General features: G+C 33.2%; 1 protein-coding gene across 1 annotated transcript; it reads left to right on the top strand.

Moving 5' to 3' along the window:
- Positions 1-4,407: 4,407 nt before the first annotated feature.
- On the top strand, positions 4,408-21,351 carry LOC133327347 (proton-coupled zinc antiporter SLC30A2). Its single transcript, XM_061535907.1, has 9 exons — positions 4,408-4,851; positions 10,381-10,503; positions 11,354-11,516; positions 17,692-17,845; positions 18,692-19,033; positions 19,432-19,534; positions 20,834-21,003; positions 21,066-21,136; positions 21,208-21,351. Exons 1-9 carry the CDS (start codon positions 4,408-4,410, stop codon positions 21,315-21,317), a joined length of 1,680 nt encoding a protein of 559 aa, XP_061391891.1. The 3' UTR covers positions 21,318-21,351.
- Positions 21,352-22,432: the final 1,081 nt, after the last annotated feature.

Below are 22,432 nucleotides of genomic sequence, written 5' to 3'. Positions count from 1 at the left end.
CGGAACTGGGATTTTTCATTGAAGAACCGAAAAACGAAACAGAAAAGGAAGAAATTTTACTTCGCCTTTCAGATTACAATACAATCGTACAGGCGGAGGTTCAAACTGTAACGGAGTGTCTGAACTGATATCCTGATCAGAGTTTGCACTAAGGTCAGGATATAATAAAAATAATGGCAAATAATAAACAAGGCATAAAAACAATAACCATTAAAATAGTCAAATCCAAAACTAAATTAAGGGCTAAACAGAATATTCGCGTTGAGCGTTTTTTGTTATCGCGTTAACGCACGCAAAAAGTTAAAATATATTTAACTCCGAAGCGCAGCGCACATCAACTTCGAGCGTTTGTGTTATCGTTTCCTTGTGGTTGTTGTATTTTCGATAACACACAACGCAACGGATGGCTCAACGCGAGCATTCTGCTTAGCCCTTTAGAATGACATGGTTTCATACGAATCATATGGGTACCGAGCAGGGTTTGGAAATTCATAAATTTACAAAAATAGAAGTGAACAAAGAGAAAATTCAGTACATTTTACAGTTTTTCTTTGACAAAGGCGAAAATGCCAGCCAAGTGGCTAAAATTGTGAATGGTGTCTATGGTTCCGATACTGTAACAGCCAAATATATGCAATTTTGGTTTCGTAGATTCCGTTCATGAATTTTTGATGTTAAAGATGCACCTCGCACAAATAGGTCGGTCGTCGAAAATGTCGATAAAATCGGAGAAATGGTCGAGAATTACCTTTAAAATGGCAAGGTAATTTGGCACAAATCTGACGTTCCAAAGCATATTAAATCCTATAGTTCATATAAAAATATAATAATTAATACAAATTTATACAACTTCATAATTATACCCTACACAACTATGTAGTCAGGGTATTATAGCTTTGTGCAGCCCCAAAAGTTTGTAACGCCGCGAAATATTGGTCCTAACCCACCTTTAAGTATACCGATCGTCATATCTCGACTAGCTGAGTCGATCTAGACATGTGTGTCCGTCCGTCCGTCCGTCCGTCTGTCCATTATAATTTGTAAACACGATACAGGCCACAGTTATGAACCAATCTTCACGAAATTTTGCATGTAGGATGGGTTCTGGTCAATGAAGATTCCTATTGTTTTTGGGAAAGATCGGTTAATATTTAGGGGATGAAATAGACCAAATACTAATTTTTTGTCGGTTTTTCTGGTCGCTCCAGAGGCCGCAATAATGGCCCGAACATCGTGAAATTTTGCATGGAGAAGGGGATCGGGCCAAAGAATAAGCATGCCTGTTTTGATAAAGATAGGTCAATATTTAGCGGGTCAAATGGACCCTGACTTTTGTGTGAAAAATTACAAAATTTGTATTCTATAGCGTATATATTTACTCCTGAAGGACATAGACCCGAGAAGTTGATATTATCATAGAGGAGTGGTTGACCTTTAAATTAATACCAATTATGTTGTTGTATGTTCCCGGATGTGGGAGTTACACCTAAATATTTACAGGTATCTCCGTATTCGTATATTATTTAATAACCCATTATCACTCTAGAGAGCGGAACTATAGCGCTGATCGCTTTGAAATGTTCCACGAGGTTCCAGTTATGGTCAAGGACAACGCCTATAATTTTCGGTGAATATCAGATAATAATTTTGGAGTGTAGTGGACCGAAAACTTACTTTTTTGTGTTATTTTCGAGTCGATCTATAGACCACAAATGAAAGCCGAACATCACAATGCAACCCACGGTGAAAGAAAATCTGGACAATAGCTGTACTGAATACTCGTAATATTCGGAAAATATGTATGTGTGAGGAAGAGGTGCTGTTTATCTCTAATCGGGCAAGAGGGTGCAAATATCACTAAATATTGCCCAGGCTCGGAATAAAAATCCGCAGAAAATTTGAGTTCCGTGGTAGTTGTGTAGGGTATCGTATGGTCGGCCCCGTCCGACTATACTGCTCCGCTCACTGGTTTGATCATAGTTATATTTCTATGCTAGATATATTTCTTAACACCTATTTAGTTTTACAAATTTGAACATGTGTGGTTTGTTTGGATATGACATGTTTGAACATTAGAAATATAGAATGTGATTAAAATTTTAAATATAACTCTCTTCTTCTTACGAAAAATATTTAATCTGGTAACACTGGTTGCCACCCACCCCACACAACTACACATGTTAACACGATCAAATTGTACTCTTTGCAGCTAATTGTATGAGAAATTTTGTAATGCATGCGATAAGCAAGCACCCGACTGTGTTCACCGAACGATAATGCGGGCGATCAAACTGAGCGCTAGTCAGAAGAAGTAGGCAACCAAAACAGCACTTCGTCTTCCCAAGAGGCAATTGCACTCGCTCAGTGGGAAATGTGAACGCACACGGGTGTGATCGTCTATTCGATCGTTCTATTGTTTTTTCTTACGTTAACGTAGTTTTTAGTAGACAGAAGAAAACAAATTTAAAAACCCCTTAGCGTAATTAAGTGATAAACAAGTCTACAGTGAGTAGTAATATACGTGTGCGCTTAGTGATCAGCAGGTACAAAAAATAGCCGTAATCGTGTGTCAACAACGTTCGACGATTAGAAATCCCCCAACTCTTTTTATCGGTTATTGTTTACGTATACAACGCGATATGTTATGCTTGGCAGTAGAACGATAATGAATTAATATGGAAATTGCCAAAAAGTTTAACACAAGTCTACAAGAAATTCAAAATAAAGATGTTTTATAAATTGTATGCGAACAAATAAACGCCGAGTTGTGAAACATATAAAATTGGATGTTTCCCCAAATCAATTTAATTAAGGATAATATAGAGAAATACATAATGTGCAGTCAATCGGAAAAGTGTAACAAAGTGTTTAGAATCTTAAAAATGTGTCTGTGATTTGAAATAAACCTATATTTAGAAAATATTTGTCACATATTTAAGAAGAGGTTATTTGTTAGCATTTGTGCCGCTGAAGGATACTAACGAATGGAGAATCAATGGATAAATTATAAATATATAAAAGCAAACATAAAAACGTTTAATCAAATATATTGACGTCATAATATATAATATATATATATATATTTGAAATAGTAAAAACATTTAATTACTTCACAAACACATTGTTTAATATATTCCGATTACTTAAAAAGTTGGTACAATATATATAATGGTATATATATATATATATATATCATTTTGTATTTCAATGCCACTAAATTAATATTTATGAACGCATCCCCAACTTGAGGAAATATTGTAAATAATTGTTAATGAAAATAATTGAAGCAATGAGAAAATGTCAAAATATGTGAATCATATTTTGCCTTAATATTTAAAATGTATCATTTTTTATGTTGCAACTTCAATCAATCGTTCATATTACAAAAAATGATATAAATGATATAAATCCTTCTGCTATACAATTTTTAGAAAAAATAATATATGCGAAGTCAAGTTGCGGCAAATTATGAAATTTATTTTATTCCATCAATATTTTACAAGAAAAGTTAAAATATTTTCAAAGGTTTTAACGATAGTTATAATAATAATCTTGAAATCTGTACAATGTTTTTAATATTTTAGTCTTTTGTAAGAATAAAGACGTTAAACAAATGCATATTAAAAAAAATATTACTATAACCTTTCAAATATCCGTTTATATTGTAATGTACACGATACCAACAGAAATTCGAAACGTTTTATGTGCAGCATTTAGACCATAGAAAGGAGACTGTCACCATAGAGAGGAGACTTTGAAGCAGTGCTTAGTCTTGATTTAAAGTCCAAGCATAAAATGCTATCATCCTTTTTCCTGATGAAACCAATAATGAAGAAAAACATTTATTAAATACGTATGATCGGCTAATATTCGTTACATTTTATTGAAGTGTGTTGCAGAGTTTCTACATTCGATATTGTACTATTTAACTGAAAATGAATCAAAATTTCAAATTTGACAGCGTATTAATTTCAGAGATTCTCTACTGTACATTTATATTATTTATCGTAGTAAATACATTGTATATTTAATAATAAAATAAATTTTCAAATGGGAATTTATAACCATGTCTGAGTACAAACAAAAAACAACATATGAATAATAAATTAATGAATTTAATGGCAACACAGTTAACAAACAACCACAGTACGCAACAACATTAAAACGATTAATGTGGAAAATGATAAAAAAAATATAAATAAACTAACAAAACTCCAACCAACCGACCAACACCAACAAAATAATTAACTTGCCGATAAATTGCCAGTGTAAATTAATAAAATTGTTAACGTCAATAAACAAATAAATGAAGAAAATACGAAATATTCGAGCATTTACAACATCAACAACTAGAACAGTGAATTTGTGGATCGGCGGTAACAACAGACAACACGACACGCAACCACCATGTCAAAGTACCAGAAGCTAACAAACAACGATTCAACGTCAACACTAACAGATGATGAAAGCTTTGCGATATTCCCCACCGATGATGATGGCGATGATCGTCGTCTTCGTCACAACGATGACAACAGCCATTATCAGGTGGAAGATCTCATTCAGTACAACGACACCGACACCAGGGAACGTAATGCCAACAACATGACCAACAAAAATAGCATCAGGCACCCCAACAACAACAATGACATAAAGCATATGAACGGAATCATCACCTATCAGCACACAAATATTAATGACAACGGAGAGAGAAGAGGTAGCGGCAATTTAATTATAGCAGACCTCGACTTTGACGACAATACAATGGAAATTCCACTGCTGCAACGCAGTCACGGCGATGCTGGCAGCTGTGTCAACAACAACAACAATCATTTCGAAAGCTATATTAAGAAGGTAAATATGTACATAAAATATGTACAGGCATTTGAAGCTATGTGTATATAGAATGTACGCATTCATTCATAAATGTATGCAGGTACTTAATTCAATCACGCTCTGGAATTTCTTAAATTGAATTATTACAATAGCGCCGATTATTGTTAAACAAAAAATACAGCGTTTTCGTTCATTTGTCATTTCCGCAAACACAATTCGAATACAAACAATTTCGGACAATTTGTCTACTGAATCATATAGTAAAAATGTTATGGAAATATTAGAACTTCGATTTGGTTCCCTTATTTACATGAGTATAAGTTAAATAGGAAGGGGAAACCTGTGAGGAAAACTTAAACTTTTGAACTTAAACTTTTTTGGGCTAGTAATATATTTTTTATTTTTTTACGACGAACTCTGTTATCCATTGAAAAGTACGTCCAGTTAGTCTAGTTGTTTAGCAGCTGTTTTCACTGGGAGACAATTTATCCATTGTTCTCATTATCCAAGTAGAGAAAATAGAAAGAACTGAAGAGAAAGGATAGTAGATAGTGATGTGTTAACGGGTTTAGCCAAGGTTTGACAACACTAAGCATTTTTACTGGATCTATTTCTATTCTAATTCTAGAGTATCAACTTAACGATGGACATCTAAAGATGTATATGTTCAATTGATTCTAGCTCTTCATCATCCTTAGATAAACGGCAATAATTCTCTCCATTGATGTCCCATTTGGATATAAGTCCACACCAGCTTTGGATAGTTTATCAAATCCTTATCAGCTCTAACCATATGCCAGCCAGGGAACTCGGTCGATCATTATGTGACCATGGTAATGATCGCATTATTAGGATTGTAAGGTACGATTTTTTACGAAATTATAAGTTTTGTTCCATCTAGTGTTATCTCAAAATATCATTTAGTAATGATATACATATGCCCTAAAAAGATCAATAAATTATTGAAACATAAAAGCTCAATGCAAATATTTGGGGAAAAGTAAGTATTACAGAATTTTTCGGTTAATTGCACATCAAAATTTGCACAAATTTTTGTTCAATTAACCGAGGAACCAATTATCCGAACACGCTTAATTGAATAGTTTGTTCAATTACAGTAATCACGTATAATTGGAACTACTAATGATTTAAAAAAATTCAATGTCCAATACAAATTACGCTTTCTCGCAGTTTTTCCTTAGCAATAAACATATGTTTTGAATTAGTAGAGGTGCCACCTAGTCTTTTTCACAAATTATGTCAAATATGTTTGTAAAAAAATGACAGATTATTTTTCAATTATTATTATGCAATTAACCGGTGAAAAGTAAAAGGAAATTTATTTTTGATGGCATGCATTTTGAACCAATTAAGCGGGAAAATCAATTAACAGGGTTTAATTATCCGAGAAAATTTACATGTATTTTCCTATGAAATATTTGTTGCCCCATCATGTGGTTCAATTAAGCGTGGAAACCAATTAACCGTAGGGCCAATTAACCGAAAAATACTGTATTATATATTTGTTACATTTGTTTTCGCGGATTCTCACGATTGGTTTGCATATTTTCCTATTCTGATCGATAAAACATTTGAATCACCAATATTGATGTAACTAATACAACATTTGATTATACCAATTACCTGATTTTTGATGATGTTCTCAACATTTTCCTTCGTATAAACCTTCTCACTGCAATTACAAACAACCGAAGGAACATGTGTATCAAATCGATGCAGTAGATCCCAATACACCATGGAAAAAATTTTCACATCATAATCACCGATAATCTGATTTTAGATACTTTGAAGGTAGTAACAAAATACCCTTTGAATTGCCTTTAATTTTGTATTTCCCATAGGATGAGAAACTTTCCTGCTAATTGCCGGTATAGTAACAAATTTTTGCTATAGGATCCAACTAATAGGATTTTTTGATATTTAGGATATTAAATGGACCAAAAACTTTATTTTTGTGTTTTTTCTGGTCGCTCTATATGCTACAATTGTGACCCGAACACCACGAAATTTTATTCCAGGAAGGGAATCTGACCAAGAATAAGCATGGCTATTTTGATGAAGATCAGTCAATATTCAGCGCGTCAAATGGACCATGACTTTTGTTTGAAAATTGACAAAATTTGTGTTCTGGGGCGTAAATATTTACTCCTGAAGTCGATAGTATATCCAAGAGACGAGAATCATATGTATTACGATATTCCAATTTCCGAGCTAAAGAGAGCAGCGATGTAGCCCGAAATGATTTTTTCAGAGTAAATGTATGCTTGATTTTTTTTCATTTTGTACTAGCGGGTAATTCTAAATTCCTACTAAGCTTATTTCATATATCATACGAAGCAAATAATATCACTAGAAATTTTATTAAAAAAAAACATACTTCTTCCAAATAATTAAATTGAACTATAGTTTGCTAAACAAAAAACTAAAAGTTTGCTCTGGTCAAATAATTGTTATTGTTTTCTAATAAAAACATTTACATCGCACAATTGCATCAATTAACAAAATGAATTGTTTTAATTTAATTCACAAGGGACAGACAGACGTAAATATAATGAGGTTCTTTCTCGGTGTGCCCAGTGAATTTCAAAATATTGTATAAACATTTGCTATAGTTTCGGCTGGAATACAAATAATTCAAAATAAACATTTGTAAATTATTTGAACGAATTTGAACACATTCAAATGTGGAATTGGGTAAATGAAAATACAAACAAACGCGTTTTTGCAAGCAAACCACCGAATATATAACATATATAATTTGAATGCTGTGCTCTCCATCAAAGGATAATGAATGCATTCGCCCACAAAACGAAATGAATATGCGTTAAATATTTAATTTATACTATTTGCTAAATAAAATGATAAAATGAATTAAATCTCAAATAATATTTCTTAAAAATTGATCGAATTCACTAAACTCATTTGGAGCAGAATACTGTACAATTTTTTTCATCCCTTTAAAATTACCGTTTGGTATGTTTGTACCAATTGGTTTCACAACGTTACCTAAAATTCAACGATGCGTACAAATATATTCAAGTTCCCCACTATGGCAAAATGTTTTGTACGGCCGTATTACCCAAATACGTCGAATCCATTTCTCTTGGGGACTAAACAAAATCGCGAAATAAAATTAAGAAATTATAAAATGTGTTCAATTATTTCATATTCTTATTGAAAAAAATTATATTTGTTTATGCCATGTACAGACGAGCGTCGTTCGCTCTCTCATTCGTTGTTCGACCCCTAATTATGAAGTAATTACTTAGTTCCCCATACAAAATTTTCTGAGCGAACACCGACTTTTGTACGTTGAATAACCAAGAATTTTGTCCCATCCCTAACATTTGACAGTATTTATCGAAAATAAATTAATTTTGACAGTAGTGTTGGCGGGTTATTTGGGATACCATTTGTATTTTGTTTTTGCAAAATAGTCAGGCTTAATCCCAGTTTGTTGTTTTTATAAAAAAACAACTATTTATTAGTGGGGTTTGAAAATATTTATGAAATTTTCAAACTTTTTCAGTAAAATTGAAAATGATGAATGAAAAGTAACAAATTGTCTAGTTTTTATATATGCAGAAGGAAGTAAATTTTGTAATCTACATAATGCAATATGCATTTCTTTCCCTTTTGTTCTAATTAGCGTACAAAACGAGAAACAAATGTGGGGAAACCCAAACAAAAATTCTCCAATTTTTTATATGTCACATTTGAATTGAGAAAATATAAAAATGTATTCATAGCAACAATATTTCCGGAAAAAATGGAAAACATGAATTAAAAGCAAATATATATAGGTTCATACTATAGTCAGGAGAAAGAAAATTATTTTTTCTATTTAGATCCATATGAGATTCACGCAAATATGTTAACATTTTGGCGTAAAACAAGAAACAAAAAGTTTGAAATAAAAAAACTCTAATGACATGAATTAAGAATAGTGCTGTATGAACGGGTTAATTCATGTTCTGTCATGTCAAAATTCGTACGTCGACGTATTTCGGTAACATTCATATAAATACATGTGTTCTACTTTTGTGGTGAAAAACGTCAAACGAACGAGTTGAATTTTAGGTAAGGCTGTCAAATGGAATGCATATTGAACACACTTGGTCTGTTCCCGTACTGCAGGAATCTACTAATTTTTACTACGATAACGAATTTTCCTTTGTAATATCGAATAAAATAGTAAAATCTAGTTGATTCTTGCTGTACGGGAACAGACCAACTATAAGTGTTGTTTATACCATACACCGTACTGTGGTACATTGTATTATGTTTTCGTGCATATATTTGTAGCATAAAATCACTTTCTGTCTGTCTTTGTATTTTTCCAAACAACATTCAGATCGCATTTATTATTCAATTTTGTTGAAATTTGACACAACTCATTCGGATTTAGATATAGATCCCATATAATAGGTTGGGGGAAAAGAAATCCATTATTTTTCAGCATATGGCTGTACTGATAGATTTCTCGTAAAGTATCGATCAAACAATTTCACATTTATGCTCGTTGGAAGGGTGACAGTTGGCAGTAAAAAATATTTTGCTATTCGAAAAATCGGTACATTTTACTTTTTTTCTTTGACAAGGGCGAAAATGCAAGCCAAGAGCCTAAAATTGTGAATGGTGTTTATGGTTCCGATACTGTAACAGCCAATTATGTACAATTTTAGTTTCGTAGATTCCGTTCAGAAATTTTTGAGGTTAAAGATGCACCTTGCACAGGTAGGCCGGTCGTCGGAGATGTCGAAATGTTAGCAGTCGTAACTTCGCCCAGGAGCTAAAAATCGACCAGCACGGCTTTAAACCATTTACACAAAAAAGAAATGGATTTCTTTTTCCCCAACCGCATATGTTTTTCGTTTGATTTCAAATAAATGTTGCAATAATAGGCAACATTTTGTCGAAATTTTGTACAAAGTTTGGCTTTATTGGTCCAAATTAACATATAGCTCTCACATAAATTTGTATCATATTTCATATAAATGGTACACCAAAGTCCCTAAGTCTGGCCGGATTAAATTAAATTTTGGATATATTACCGAAATACATGCGTACGGCACACCACTTAAAAATAATCAAAAGATGTGTAGAATATCATATTTATGTAACATTTAACAAACAGAGCTGTAAAATTGAGTTAAAGTTTTTTTTTTAATTTTTTGTTGCACAAATATGAAATACATACATACTATTCGCGTCCTCCCTTGTACCAATGTCCGTTCGGATTAATACCAAATTAGCTTTTTGTTTTCAAATTTATCTTACCATTTAAATTACAGATACCTCAAATGTGTAAACTTAGCTGATGCTTTCCTTTTTTTTTTATTGTATACACGTGCTTACTTAGGTGTGTTTGTAATCACAAATATGAAATTCTCACAAAGCTATTCATAAATTCCTCCAGCGCGTGATGCCAATTAAAGTTTACGTTACGTTTGTTGTAATTACGTTTTTATTTGCTATGTAGAGTAATTCTTTGCGCTATTTTAATTGTGTTCTATTCCATAACAGGATGATTTGGAATATGGTTGCCTGTGCCAACAAAAAGGATTTGCATCCAACCTCAGCAGCAATTCCACAAAGACCGCTAAATCAAAAATCCTCTGGGCCGTCGGTATGTGTTGCATATTTATGGTAAGTGCTTCCAGCTCTTTGTTATGGAAGATCAACAGCAAAGCCATGCTTACATACATACAGCAAAATATCTGTGTGTATTTGTGTTTGTGTTGTATTGTTCTTACTTAGCCACGTATGTTTGTTGGACGTTATTTAAACACTCTCATCCTCGGATACATGTACAATAAAGTGATCCTTGTGATTGCATATTTTCTAAAGGTTCTACGTTAATGTAACAAAATCTGAAATCTGTTCAGAAATGTAACGTTGTGCTGATAAATTTCTCTTACGCACTTTGTCTCCTTGACATTGTTTTTAGCTTAAAAATCATCGTCATTAATTTATAAAAATATTAAAATTACAATTTTTGGTCATTTCATGCTTAGCTTCTTCGGAACATTTCCAAGAAAAAAAATTCTTTATTTTCCAACAATTTATCCGACACACTTATACACATAAACTTATTCACATAAATTGTACTAATTATCATTAATTATTCAAACTGTGAAATTTGTATTCTGCTTTTGTCCCACTTTAATGTTAAACAATTGTTTTTGTTTTTCGCTTTAAATGTATATGTGTACACTTGTGCCATGGTTGTATGAGAATGTTGATAACATAACCACCGACCAACATCACCACCATCACCACCGCCACCTACATTCCGGTGAACACACCACAAACATGCTCAAATATCCATAGATCCACTCATATTTATTGTTTTCGTTTTCAACAACAATTTCTTTTTCAATGCTTTCGTCTCGTTTGTTAACTTTTTCGATGGCTCGTTCTTCCTCTGTTCTACCCACACTGGCGCTGAAACTGGTGCTGGCGGTCTTCCTGGTACTACGGCTGCCTTTACATGTAGATTGTTGAATTCCTGGGTGGCTACATTGCCGGAAGCTTAGCCATTATGACGGATGCCGCACATTTAGCATCAGATTGCATTAGTTTCGTTATTGGTCTGGTAGCAATCTGCCTGGGCAGTAGACCACCGGATGCAAAAATGTCATTTGGATACAAACGCTTAGGTACGTATAACTCTGCCATAATCGCCTCTAACCAACAATCACAATCTCACACACTTGCATTCATTTTTCTAACCATTACCAACACATACAACATATTACTTAATTTTAAGTGCATTTTAGTAAATTCTGATATGTAGCTAGGTGGGTACAGAATGTGGTGGATTTAATGCAGCGTTGTGCACAAGTGAAATAAGAGTGTGTTTGAGCGTAATGAGAAATCATCATTGAAAACGACTGACGGAAAGAGAAATAAAGGGAAAACGTGTTTAAACATCGGCTATAAATTACGATAGCATATATGGCTGAGCATCAATGCTTTAATGTTACGAATTTCATGTATTATTTTTATTTTACGAAATATTTAAAATATATTTATAACTAGCAAAGTACCCGCTACTTCGTATGCGGAAAGGGAATAAAAAAATATTTCACATGGAAATCGTGAATACCGTATAATTAGTTGTACTATAGTTCTGAATTCCACCTCTATTCCTACATTTAATATCAAGTTTATTACCATTATTACCATACAGGTGCAGGTTCCACATGTAATTCCATTTAGATTTTTTCATTATACATTTTCAAGACTACCTCTAATACATTTTCAAGTATTAGGGGCAGTTTTTTTCATTTTCTCATACTCATAGGTAAGAATTCCTAAAACTACATCAATCCTACACTCTAAAAGTAATCTTACTTCCACCAAAGCCCAAATTTTTCCAAATTTAGTGATTTTCGTACTCATAAGTACAAATTTCTTTCAAATAGTCAAAATTTAAGAATTTCAGCTCTGTGTGAAACCATTCCGCACTTTTCGTACCCATATACTAAACCAATCTCAATATTCCAAACCTGCTTTCAATCGTAAATCCAAATTTAAGAATTTCAGCTCTATCTGTTCATTAAACTGTACTTTTCCTACAATCCCAGAGTAACCTAAGTTGCAACTTTCAGGATTCGAGTTCTACCTGTTCACCAAAGTCCAAATTGTAGCAAATTTTTTGGTTGTCGTACCCAAAGTACAAATTTCCAAAAATACCTTAGTCATGCTCTCCAATAACAACCTTAGGTCCACATTTAAAGATTCCAGCTCTATTCGTTCACCAACATCCAAATTGTACCATTTATTACTTTTCGTAGACGTTTTCTAAAACTGCCTCAATTTCGCACTGAAACAGTAATTTTATTCATTAATTTCAGGATAACAGCACTATCTCTTCACGTACTCATGAGTTCGAATTTCCAACACTGTCCCAATCCTTTGCTATAAGAGTAATTTTATTTTCAAATCCATCCATCTCTATCCTTTCACTCAAATCTAAATTGTACTAAACGTAGCACCATTTAGTATAGATAATTACATATTTTTAAAACTACCTCATCCTACACTCCAAATATTAGGATTCCCGCCCACACAAAATGAATTGTACCATATCTAGTACCAATTAGGTCTTCTCGTATCGTGCAATTTTAATTCCAAATTTACGTTTACTATCTCTATCCGTTAACTCGAATCAAAATTGTACCAAATTTTTTTACCATTTAGTACACAGAATGACGAATTTTAAAAAATTACCGACGTATCTCAATTCTGCACTCAAACTGTAATATTAATTCAAAATTTCAGAATACAGCCCTATCCGTTCACTCATTTGTAAGCTTTCGGTACCATTTAGTACTTTTTGTTTCTATAATTAAAAATTTCCTAAACTATGTCAATCCTACACTCCAACAGTAATTTTAATTAAAAAATTTGGGAGTCCAGCTCTATCAGTTCACACGTAATCAAGTTGTACCAAATATAGTACTATTTAGTAGACATAGGTAATATGCTCCCATATCTCAATTCTATATTCAAACATCAACCATTAGTCCAAATTATGGGTTTCCAGCTCTCTCCGATCACCCAAATCCATCTAGTGTCATTTAGTACTTTTCGTACACATAAATACGAGTTTCCAAAGATGTCTCTATAGCTCAATCTTCAACAGAAATCTTAATTCAAAAATTCAGGTTTTCAGTTCTATCCTTTCAAGCAACATCCAAATTGTACTAAATTTAGTACCATATATAGCTTTCGTACCAATAAGTACGAATTTCATAATCTACCTCAGTCCTACACTCCAACAGTCATTTTAATTCCCAATTTGAAGACTTCAGCTCTATCTGTTCACCTAAATCCAATTTTAGTACCATTTAGTACTTTTCGTACAAATTAGAACGATTTTTTAAAGCTAATTCCGATTATCAAGATTCCATCTCTACACACTCAACTGAAGGTAAATAGTATGGAATTTAGTACCATTTTACAATTTTATACACATAAGTACGAATGTCTTAAACCATTTCCGTACATCAACACCACTTCCGAACCTGTATTCCATTTAAAATGCCAAGATTCCAGCTATATATGTTCAATATATATACAATAGGAACTAAATTCAGTAAAGTTTAGTACCTTTAGTACACTTATAGGTCGAATTTCCAAAAACCCTTTTGCACATCTTTCTAACTTTCCATCACTGACCAACATTCCAAATTTCAGAATTCTAGCTCTTCCCGTTCGCTAATAAATAGGGTACCATATTTGGTACATTTTAGTACATTTCATACCCTTCTACTTCCAACAAAATTTCCTGCATACCCCGATCCTACACCCCCATAATGATTCCAAATTCAAATTTAAATGTACCAAATTTGGTACAAAGTAGTACGAATTTCCAATACTTCTTACTAAACCCACACCCCAACAGTTATCCTAAATCCAAGTTTCAGAATTCCAATTCTATCGGTTCATCCACAATTCAATTTGTACCAAATTTAGTACACTGTAGTACGAATTTCCAAAACTTCAAACCCAAACCTTCCACAGTGATCCTAATTCCAAATTCCAACGCTATCGGTTCACTCACAATCCAAATTTAGTACACAGTAGTACGAATTTCCAAAACATCCAACTTACCCTAACCCTACAACCCCACAGTGACCCTAAATCCAAGTTTCAGGATTTGGAAATTACAACTTTTTCGGTTCACTCACAATTCAAACTGTACCAAATTTAGTACACAGTAGTACAAATTTCCAAAACGTCCCACTTAAGTTTCAAGTTTTTAGCTCTATCAATTCACATGCTACGAAATTGTACAACATTAAGTACATTTTAGTACTTTTCGGATATTTATAGTTCGAATTTCCAAAAACGCGTTGGTACATCTATCCTACACTCAGCGAACACCAATCCAAATTTCAGAATACTAGCTCCTCCCGTTCGCCTAATACAAAGGGTATCATATTTGGTACATTTTAGTACTTTTCGTACCGTTCTAGTACGAATTTCCAAAAACCCAGCCTTATCTCACGCCTACACACCAACACCAACCCACTCTCAAAATTTCAAGCTTCTAGCTTTAGCCGTTTCATCTGGGTGATGATCTGTCAGTCAGTCAGTCACTCACTCACTCAAATTTCTTCACCAAAAATTTTAAATATAGGTCCACATTTCCTGGTAGCCCCCATAATTTTCAGTAGTTTTGAGCGTATTTTGACCTTATTTACAAATTTCTCCGCTAAAAATTATAAATATAGGTCAATAGTAGTATATGGTAAAAAAAATCTCCTTTCCAAAAATTTTAAATATAGGTCCACATTTCCTGGTAGCCCCCATAATTTTCAGTAGTTTTGAGCGTATTTTTGACCTATTTTGACCTTATTTACAAATTTCTCCGCTAAAAATTATAAATATAGGTCAATAGAATATGCATAGACTCACTTTCAAAGTCGACTTACGTCCGTCTGTCCGTCCGTCCATGTATTTGTGTGAACAAAGTACAGGTCGCATTTATGATCCGAATTGGATCAAATTTGGCATAGGTCACTTATTTGGCCCAAGGACAAATCCTATTGAAATTGGGAAAAATGGGTTCAGATTTAGATATAGCTCCCATATATATTTTAGTCCGATTTAATGTAAATGGTGCACTGAAGTCCCTATATATCTTTCGATTTGGACGAAATTTAGCACAGCGTTATGAATTAGGTATAGAATGATGTGTGTTAAGCTTCCCGAAAATCGGTTCAGATTTAGATATAGCTCCCATATATATTTTCGTCCGATTTGACGTAAACGGTGCACCAAAGTCCCTATATATCTTTCGATTTGCACTAAATTTGGCACAGCGTAATGAATTAGGCCTAGAATGGTTTATATTGAAATAGTTATCTGATTTGTTCCACGTTTTGCATGTCCGTCCGTCTGTCCATGTTAAATTGTAAACAAAGTACAGGTCGCATTTATTGTCCGAATTGTATGAAATTTGGCACAGCTTATCTATTTTGACTAAGGACGAACCCTATTGAAATTGGGAAAAAACCGATTCAGATTTATAGCTCCCATATATATTTTCGTCCGATTTTAGATAAATAGTGCACCAAAGTCCCTATATATCCTTCGATTTGCCGAAATACGGCATAGCGTACTAAATTAAGTCTAGAGTGATGTGTGTTAGGTTTCGGGAAAATCGGTACAGATTTCGATATAGCTCCCACATATGCATATGTATTCGTCCGATTTTACATAAATGGTGCACCAAACTCCTAATATTGTACCGATTAACACGAAATTTTGCACAACGTATCAAATTGAAACTTAAATGGTATTTAACAGTGCGGAGTACAGAATAGCGTGTATCAATTTTGCTATAAATCGATTTTCACAAATTTTTACCATGGTACGAAGACGACTCCGAATATGCCGGAATGAAATTAAATTTATCATAGTGTTTTTCAACAAAATTGAATGTAATTTAGTATTTTGAATTCTCATTGGGTGTGAAATATTCGTACCGAAAACAATCAATATTGACTTAAATTCCCCATTATTTCGTAGCTTAGGGATTTAGAGCAAACTGAGCTATAATTAATATTTAATTAAGGTATGACATAACTTTAAGACAATAATACATAAAAATACGATTTCATGCTATTCTCATGTTAAATACCGCCAAGAAATTAAATATTAATTTTGTTGCTATGTTTGATACGCCATTTTACATTAATTTTATTTGATTTTCAAAACCTTCATTTTCACGTTCGATCCACCATATAAAATAGTTACGTAATCAGGGCCCTCGAAACTCTTATAAGTGATATTTACTTATGGCCAACCAATTGGATCTTTCTAGCGATTGCCCAGATTTGTGCCCAGATTTATTGCAACCATCCAATCTAGGATATGGACAAAATCTGAACTGATCTATAGTATAGTAGTCATAAAGTTTCTATACTACTGCAGGACATTTTCTATACTACTTCATGAGGTATACATTTTAAATACCTTTAATCAGTAAGGACTAAGCGGATTGGCGGGTTATGCCCCGATAAATTGTAGGTAATAAGAGAACCAAATAGGAACCCGATGATCGTAAAAAGTTAAACAATATTGATAACGTTTGGTAGGAGGATGTGTCACTCAATGAAGATTCAACATACCAAATTAAAGCCAATTTGATTTTTAAATGTGTCAAAACTCCCCAAAATGCCGAATAATAGGATTACCGTTATATATGGGCTATCCTAAAAAGTGGACTCATATCGAGCCTGGGTAGTAGCAATTCTTTTCATGAACTAACTTTTTGCGTCTACGCTGAAAAATATCGATTGGTTGAATAAAATATTTTATGCTGGCAATGATGTATATATGTTATACATTTGTGCCTAAAAGTATGCCATGCTATAAGAAAATTTATTTTAATATTTCATTTAAAACTAAAATTGTATATTTCTATTTAACTATTTCATTCCAACAAGTTGTATACCAGATGGAATTTATTTCTAAAGTTGATAGCCGTTTTCACAACGAACGTTTATTTGTATGCCAAAATGTTGATATGTATGTATGTGCCTATGTACATAACGTTGAATTATGTTAATTTTCGAATAGAATGCTAATATTTTCTATTTATTTAAGACACATAAATGAATTTTGCAATTCGTATGCATTACAACATTTGCTCTATGTTGGTCTGCATCTGAATGCTTTAGATTCTGAGTGACTGGCTGACTGTCTGGCTGAATGAATGACCGCGTGGCGTGATTGTGTATTCGTTGCCAGTGCCTGTGTAATGGGAATTTGTTTAAAGTGTTATTTTGAACTCTCTATACTCTTGTTTATTTGCAGAGGTTATGGGCGCGTTAGCATCGATCCTGGGTATTTGGATTCTAACCGCAACTCTGGTTTTGGTTGCCGTACAACGCATCTATGCCAACGACTACGACTTGGATGCCAACACTATGATGGTCATTTCTGGCATTGGAATTTTAATTAATATCATGTAAGTGTAAATATTTTTGTCCATCAGGGTCCTATTTTATTAGATGAACAAAGTTGTGGTAATTGCTGTTCTTGTTATTTATGCGAAAAAGACACACAATTACAACAGTGTTAACAAACACATATATATATAAATATATAGAAACCTAAAAAAACTGAATTGAAATTAAAATTTGTATGTTAAAATTCGGAGTTATTATTTAAATTACATTGTGCAGCACAAAAAAGGGGGGATGGGTTTGTTGGTTTGTGTAATATTCTCCCTTTTCAAGAATTTTGATAATTTTCGAATTATGTGCGACAGTGTTATGAAGTAATGAATATATGGGAATACTACTTGCTTTTGTTGTTTTATGAGCTTAACTCTAGAACATTGGAACTACATATATATGTAAATCACTATCAGTGTTGCCAAAACTTGGTAGATATAAATGCTGGAAAGTGCTAAAAATAAAAGAGCCAAATAAAAGTGTTAACAACTTTATAGAAAGAAAGAACTTTGCTTACAGTAATAATGATATCCGTATTTCTTAAAAATGCATTATACATACTAGGTAGAGTTTGGGTATATTAAATTAGCCTGCAACATCTCGAAATGTTAAAAAGTTCGGCCGGGTCGGTGAACATCAGAAAACATCCAGAAAAAATAAAAATGCTAATATATATGCATGGTGCTAAACGAGTTTGAAAAGTGCTAAATCAATCACAAAAAGTACTAGATTGGCAACACTGATCACTGTACACGATATTTATGTGCATTTGAGTATAAAAGGGCGAACTTGGTATTTTCCATTTAATTCTCGAGTAAATATTTATCTAGTCATATTTATTTTTCAATATTTTCCAGTATGATTTCTATTTTACACACTTCGTCGACTGAATTGCCGGAAGGTGGCATAGGTGCGGCTCATGGCCACAGTCATAGTCACAACCATGGCCACAAACATAGCCATAATCACCATCACGGTCATAGCCATAGTCAAAACACTTCACAGATCCATTCGCCGGATTTGCAGCGACATCAACACCGACACAGTCCTCTGGACTTGGAGCACTCAGAAGGGCCAGTAGATGCAACAGACTCACACTTTTCCTCTGCCGTTGACAGTGCTGGAACAATATCGATGGAGCAGAGGTCTGTGCCATTGGAAATGTGCCACGGAAATGACTTGAAACACCAACAAGATGGGTAAGAATTTATTGAAATAAAATTGCTTGTGGCTATTTATTTAAATGTCGACATTTGAATGTGATAAACGAAAACAAAGTAAACAAAACAAGAATTAAACGAACTCTTCGTATTAAGGCGACTTTAAAAGGACACATACAAATGTGGCCTTTATTTTAAATGGAGGTCACGTACGACCGGTGCGTAATATAAGGAACTTTGGAATATTCACATCCGATTTTTTAGTTTTTTTTTTTATTTTGTTACTAAATAAACAGTTTATTTTTAAGTTGCATATAAACTTGACACAGCTGAAATTTAATTTATTTGACAGATATTTACATTTTTTGTGTGTATCAATGTTTACATGTTATCGTCACAAATGCATAAATATATATTTATTTATTTTACTTTTACAGAAACGACAAGAATCTAAATTTGAGGGCAGCGATGATTCATGCGATTGGAGATCTAGTTCAAAGTTCCGGAGTTTTCATCGCATCAATATTTATAAAAATATATGTAGGTATCCATATATGTAGGTCATACTTCTTTATTGCATAAAGCTAGATTTAATAGTTACTAGTGTTCAATGGCAAATCAACTCTCTTACATGTAGTGCGTCTTTACATATAACTGCACGATATTCGAAAAATAACGCAGATAATTTGTTTAAGCATAATGTGTATAACCCTTGACTTCGTTAAAATCGAGATATTTTCTCCATTTGACTTACGTCACATATATTATTCTTCATCCACATCGCTGCAGTAAGTCCTTATTTTACAAGAGAATCAAAAAATAGCCAGTTATTACACTTAGCACCTTCACTCATCCCTACAAAACAACAACAACAACAAATGAGATTTTTATACCCTCAGCTTTATGAGGGTACATACACTTTGATACGGTGAACATGTTCCACATCGAAATATTGGTCTTAGACCTCATGTTTCTATGGACCAAATCCGTTTCAGAAAATTTGGAATCGATTTACACATGTCCGCCCGTCTGTCTGTCTGGCTGGCTGGTGCGGACGATAACTCTCAAAGGCAATAATCGAGTTCATCCAAAATTTGCACATCTTCATATTATTTCCAAATTTAGTTAAATTTCAAAGATGATTAATATCGGTCCACTCCTTTTGGTACCTCTTCCACAAAATGGTCAACATTGTGCTAAATATTAACTTTATAATAACATGTAAATGGACTATCCGATTTTAACGAAACTTTGTACAATCTTTACAAAGACTAGATAAAGTTTGAAGATGGGACCAATTGCTCCACTCCTTCTGGTATATTCCCCACAAAGTGTTAACATTTTCAATATTTATAAATCCAATATCAGGCGAATGGAATGTCCGATTTGAAGCAAGCATTGCACAACCTGTTACCTTTACCAAGTCTAGATCAAGTTCAAAGATGTGACCCATTGGTCCATTCCTTCTGGTATCAAAATCTCAATTTCTAGAAAAAGGGGACTTATTGCCTTTCTACTTTGGTTTATTCGTCAAACACTGAAGGGCTAAACAGAATGTTATTTGTTAACGCACGCAAAAAGTTAAAATCTATTTAACTCCGAAGCGCACATCAACTTCAAGCGTTTGTGTTATCTTTTCTTTGTGGTTGTGTATTTTTGATAACACAACGCAACGGACGGCTCAACGCGAAAATTCGGCTTAAACCTTCACTGATGTATAAATTCAAAAATCCACAATTGCTTTAAACCCATCTGACAATGTTCTATGGTCGTCTGCTAAATGTCACACGATTAGATTAATTTCCATTAATTACATAATATATCCAAATATATTTTCAGCCAAAAGCCGAGATTTTGGATCCCTTATGTACAATACTTTTCTCTGCAATTGTCATATTGACAACAGTAAATCTATTCAAGGAATCGATTTATATATTATTGGATTCAGTACCAAAGGGTGTATCATTACACAATCTCGAAATGGATTTACTCAATATCGATGGAGTCAAGTAAGTGTCAAACTCAACCTAACAAAATACACCAAATAACTGACAATCTTAAATTCTTACAGATCTGTGCATCATCTTAACGTCTGGAATCATACCTCCAAATACAGTATTTTAATGGTTCACTTAGTCATAGGTAAGCACAACATAAAGCACCACCCCGCAACAGTTCGTCATAAATGACAAACAATGCATTTCTATTTATAGATTTCCTAGCCGACAGCAACACGGTCCTAGTGAAGGCTACACAACTGGCCAGCAATTCAAAGTACAAAGTTAAACATAGCACCATACAAATAGAACGTGTTACCTCATAATTGCAGCTGAATACAACACAATGAGTACAAGAGTTCGGATAGCAATACGAGTATGCTTAACACCGACGTGTACACCGAGCCGGGCAGGCAGATGTGTGAATTGTATAGAAAGCCAAAATCATTAAATGGATTTGTTGGTAAAATACCAACATCTCCAGTCACAAATTGTTCAATAATAAAATTTCAAAACCAAAGGAAATTATTTTAGGAAATTTAGACATTAGTCATCAAAATATATTATCGTATTGTTATTAAAGAATAGTTAATAATGTTTGAATAGAGTTTTTATAACGTCACAAAATATATTGATGTAAGAAATCATGACTGAAATATAAACAGAAAAAGACAAATATATGACAAATAAATTTAAATGCAAAATGAATTAATTTAACTTTACATGGTTGTGTCGAGATTTTCAACTCCCAATACATTCTTAAATAATCTTTATTCCGAGCCCAAGTTTTTTTTCTTTATTTATTTACAATCTGTCCGAGGACAATAATTGCTTATTGTCCTCGGAGGAGGTAAAATATATACAATAACAGGAATTATGTAACTTCATTAAGTTACATAAAATAAAACAAGAATTATAACTGTTTTATACACAATAATATACAGTGAGTGTAATAAGTATTTTGCCTCGATACAAATTTGAAAAATTTCTGATATATACGCCTAAAGCCAGCGTACCAAAGATGTAAAATGAATTATGTATGATAGGATATGTTTGTGGACATATTTAGATCTTATTTCTGCAAGAATCACTGCGAACGACCTATTGGTCACGAAGATATCGGCAAAAATCTATACCAACCCAAAAATGATTATCACAAAAAAGTATTTTGCTTTTTATTATTATTTTTGAAAACAACTTTATATAACACACGCTTTGCTTTTTTATAGTTACTATTGCGGGTATCCACATACTAGAAGCGATTTGGCGTCGATTCCAATAAACCACGGCATTTTTTCCGCGAATATTTTCTCACATTTACGTTCAATACATTCTCCAGCAATATTTCATTTAATATTTGGTAATTTATCGTCCTCATCTCAAAATGAGAGTATTAAATATAGTCGTCGCGGCTTCAGAACATCCCAAATAAGTTTAGAAT

The sequence above is a fragment of the Musca vetustissima genome, unplaced genomic scaffold, assembly GCF_032173495.1.
Source record: "Musca vetustissima isolate MV318-11 ecotype Yass unplaced genomic scaffold, APGP_CSIRO_Mvet_v1 utg8614, whole genome shotgun sequence".
Taxonomy (NCBI): Eukaryota; Metazoa; Arthropoda; class Insecta; order Diptera; family Muscidae; genus Musca; species Musca vetustissima.
This window is presented reverse-complemented; position numbering and strand designations above follow the sequence as displayed.

Excerpts from the sequence above, each read along its gene's own strand:
- LOC133327347 (XM_061535907.1), top strand. The coding sequence starts at position 4,408 with ATGTCAAAGTACCAGAAGCTAACAAACAACGATTCAACGTCAACACTA. Across the intron at positions 17,846-18,691 it reads GGAATTTTAATTAATATCAT|TATGATTTCTATTTTACACA; the intron begins GTAAGTGTAAAT and ends AATATTTTCCAG. Across the intron at positions 21,137-21,207 it reads AATGGTTCACTTAGTCATAG|ATTTCCTAGCCGACAGCAAC; the intron begins GTAAGCACAACA and ends TTCTATTTATAG.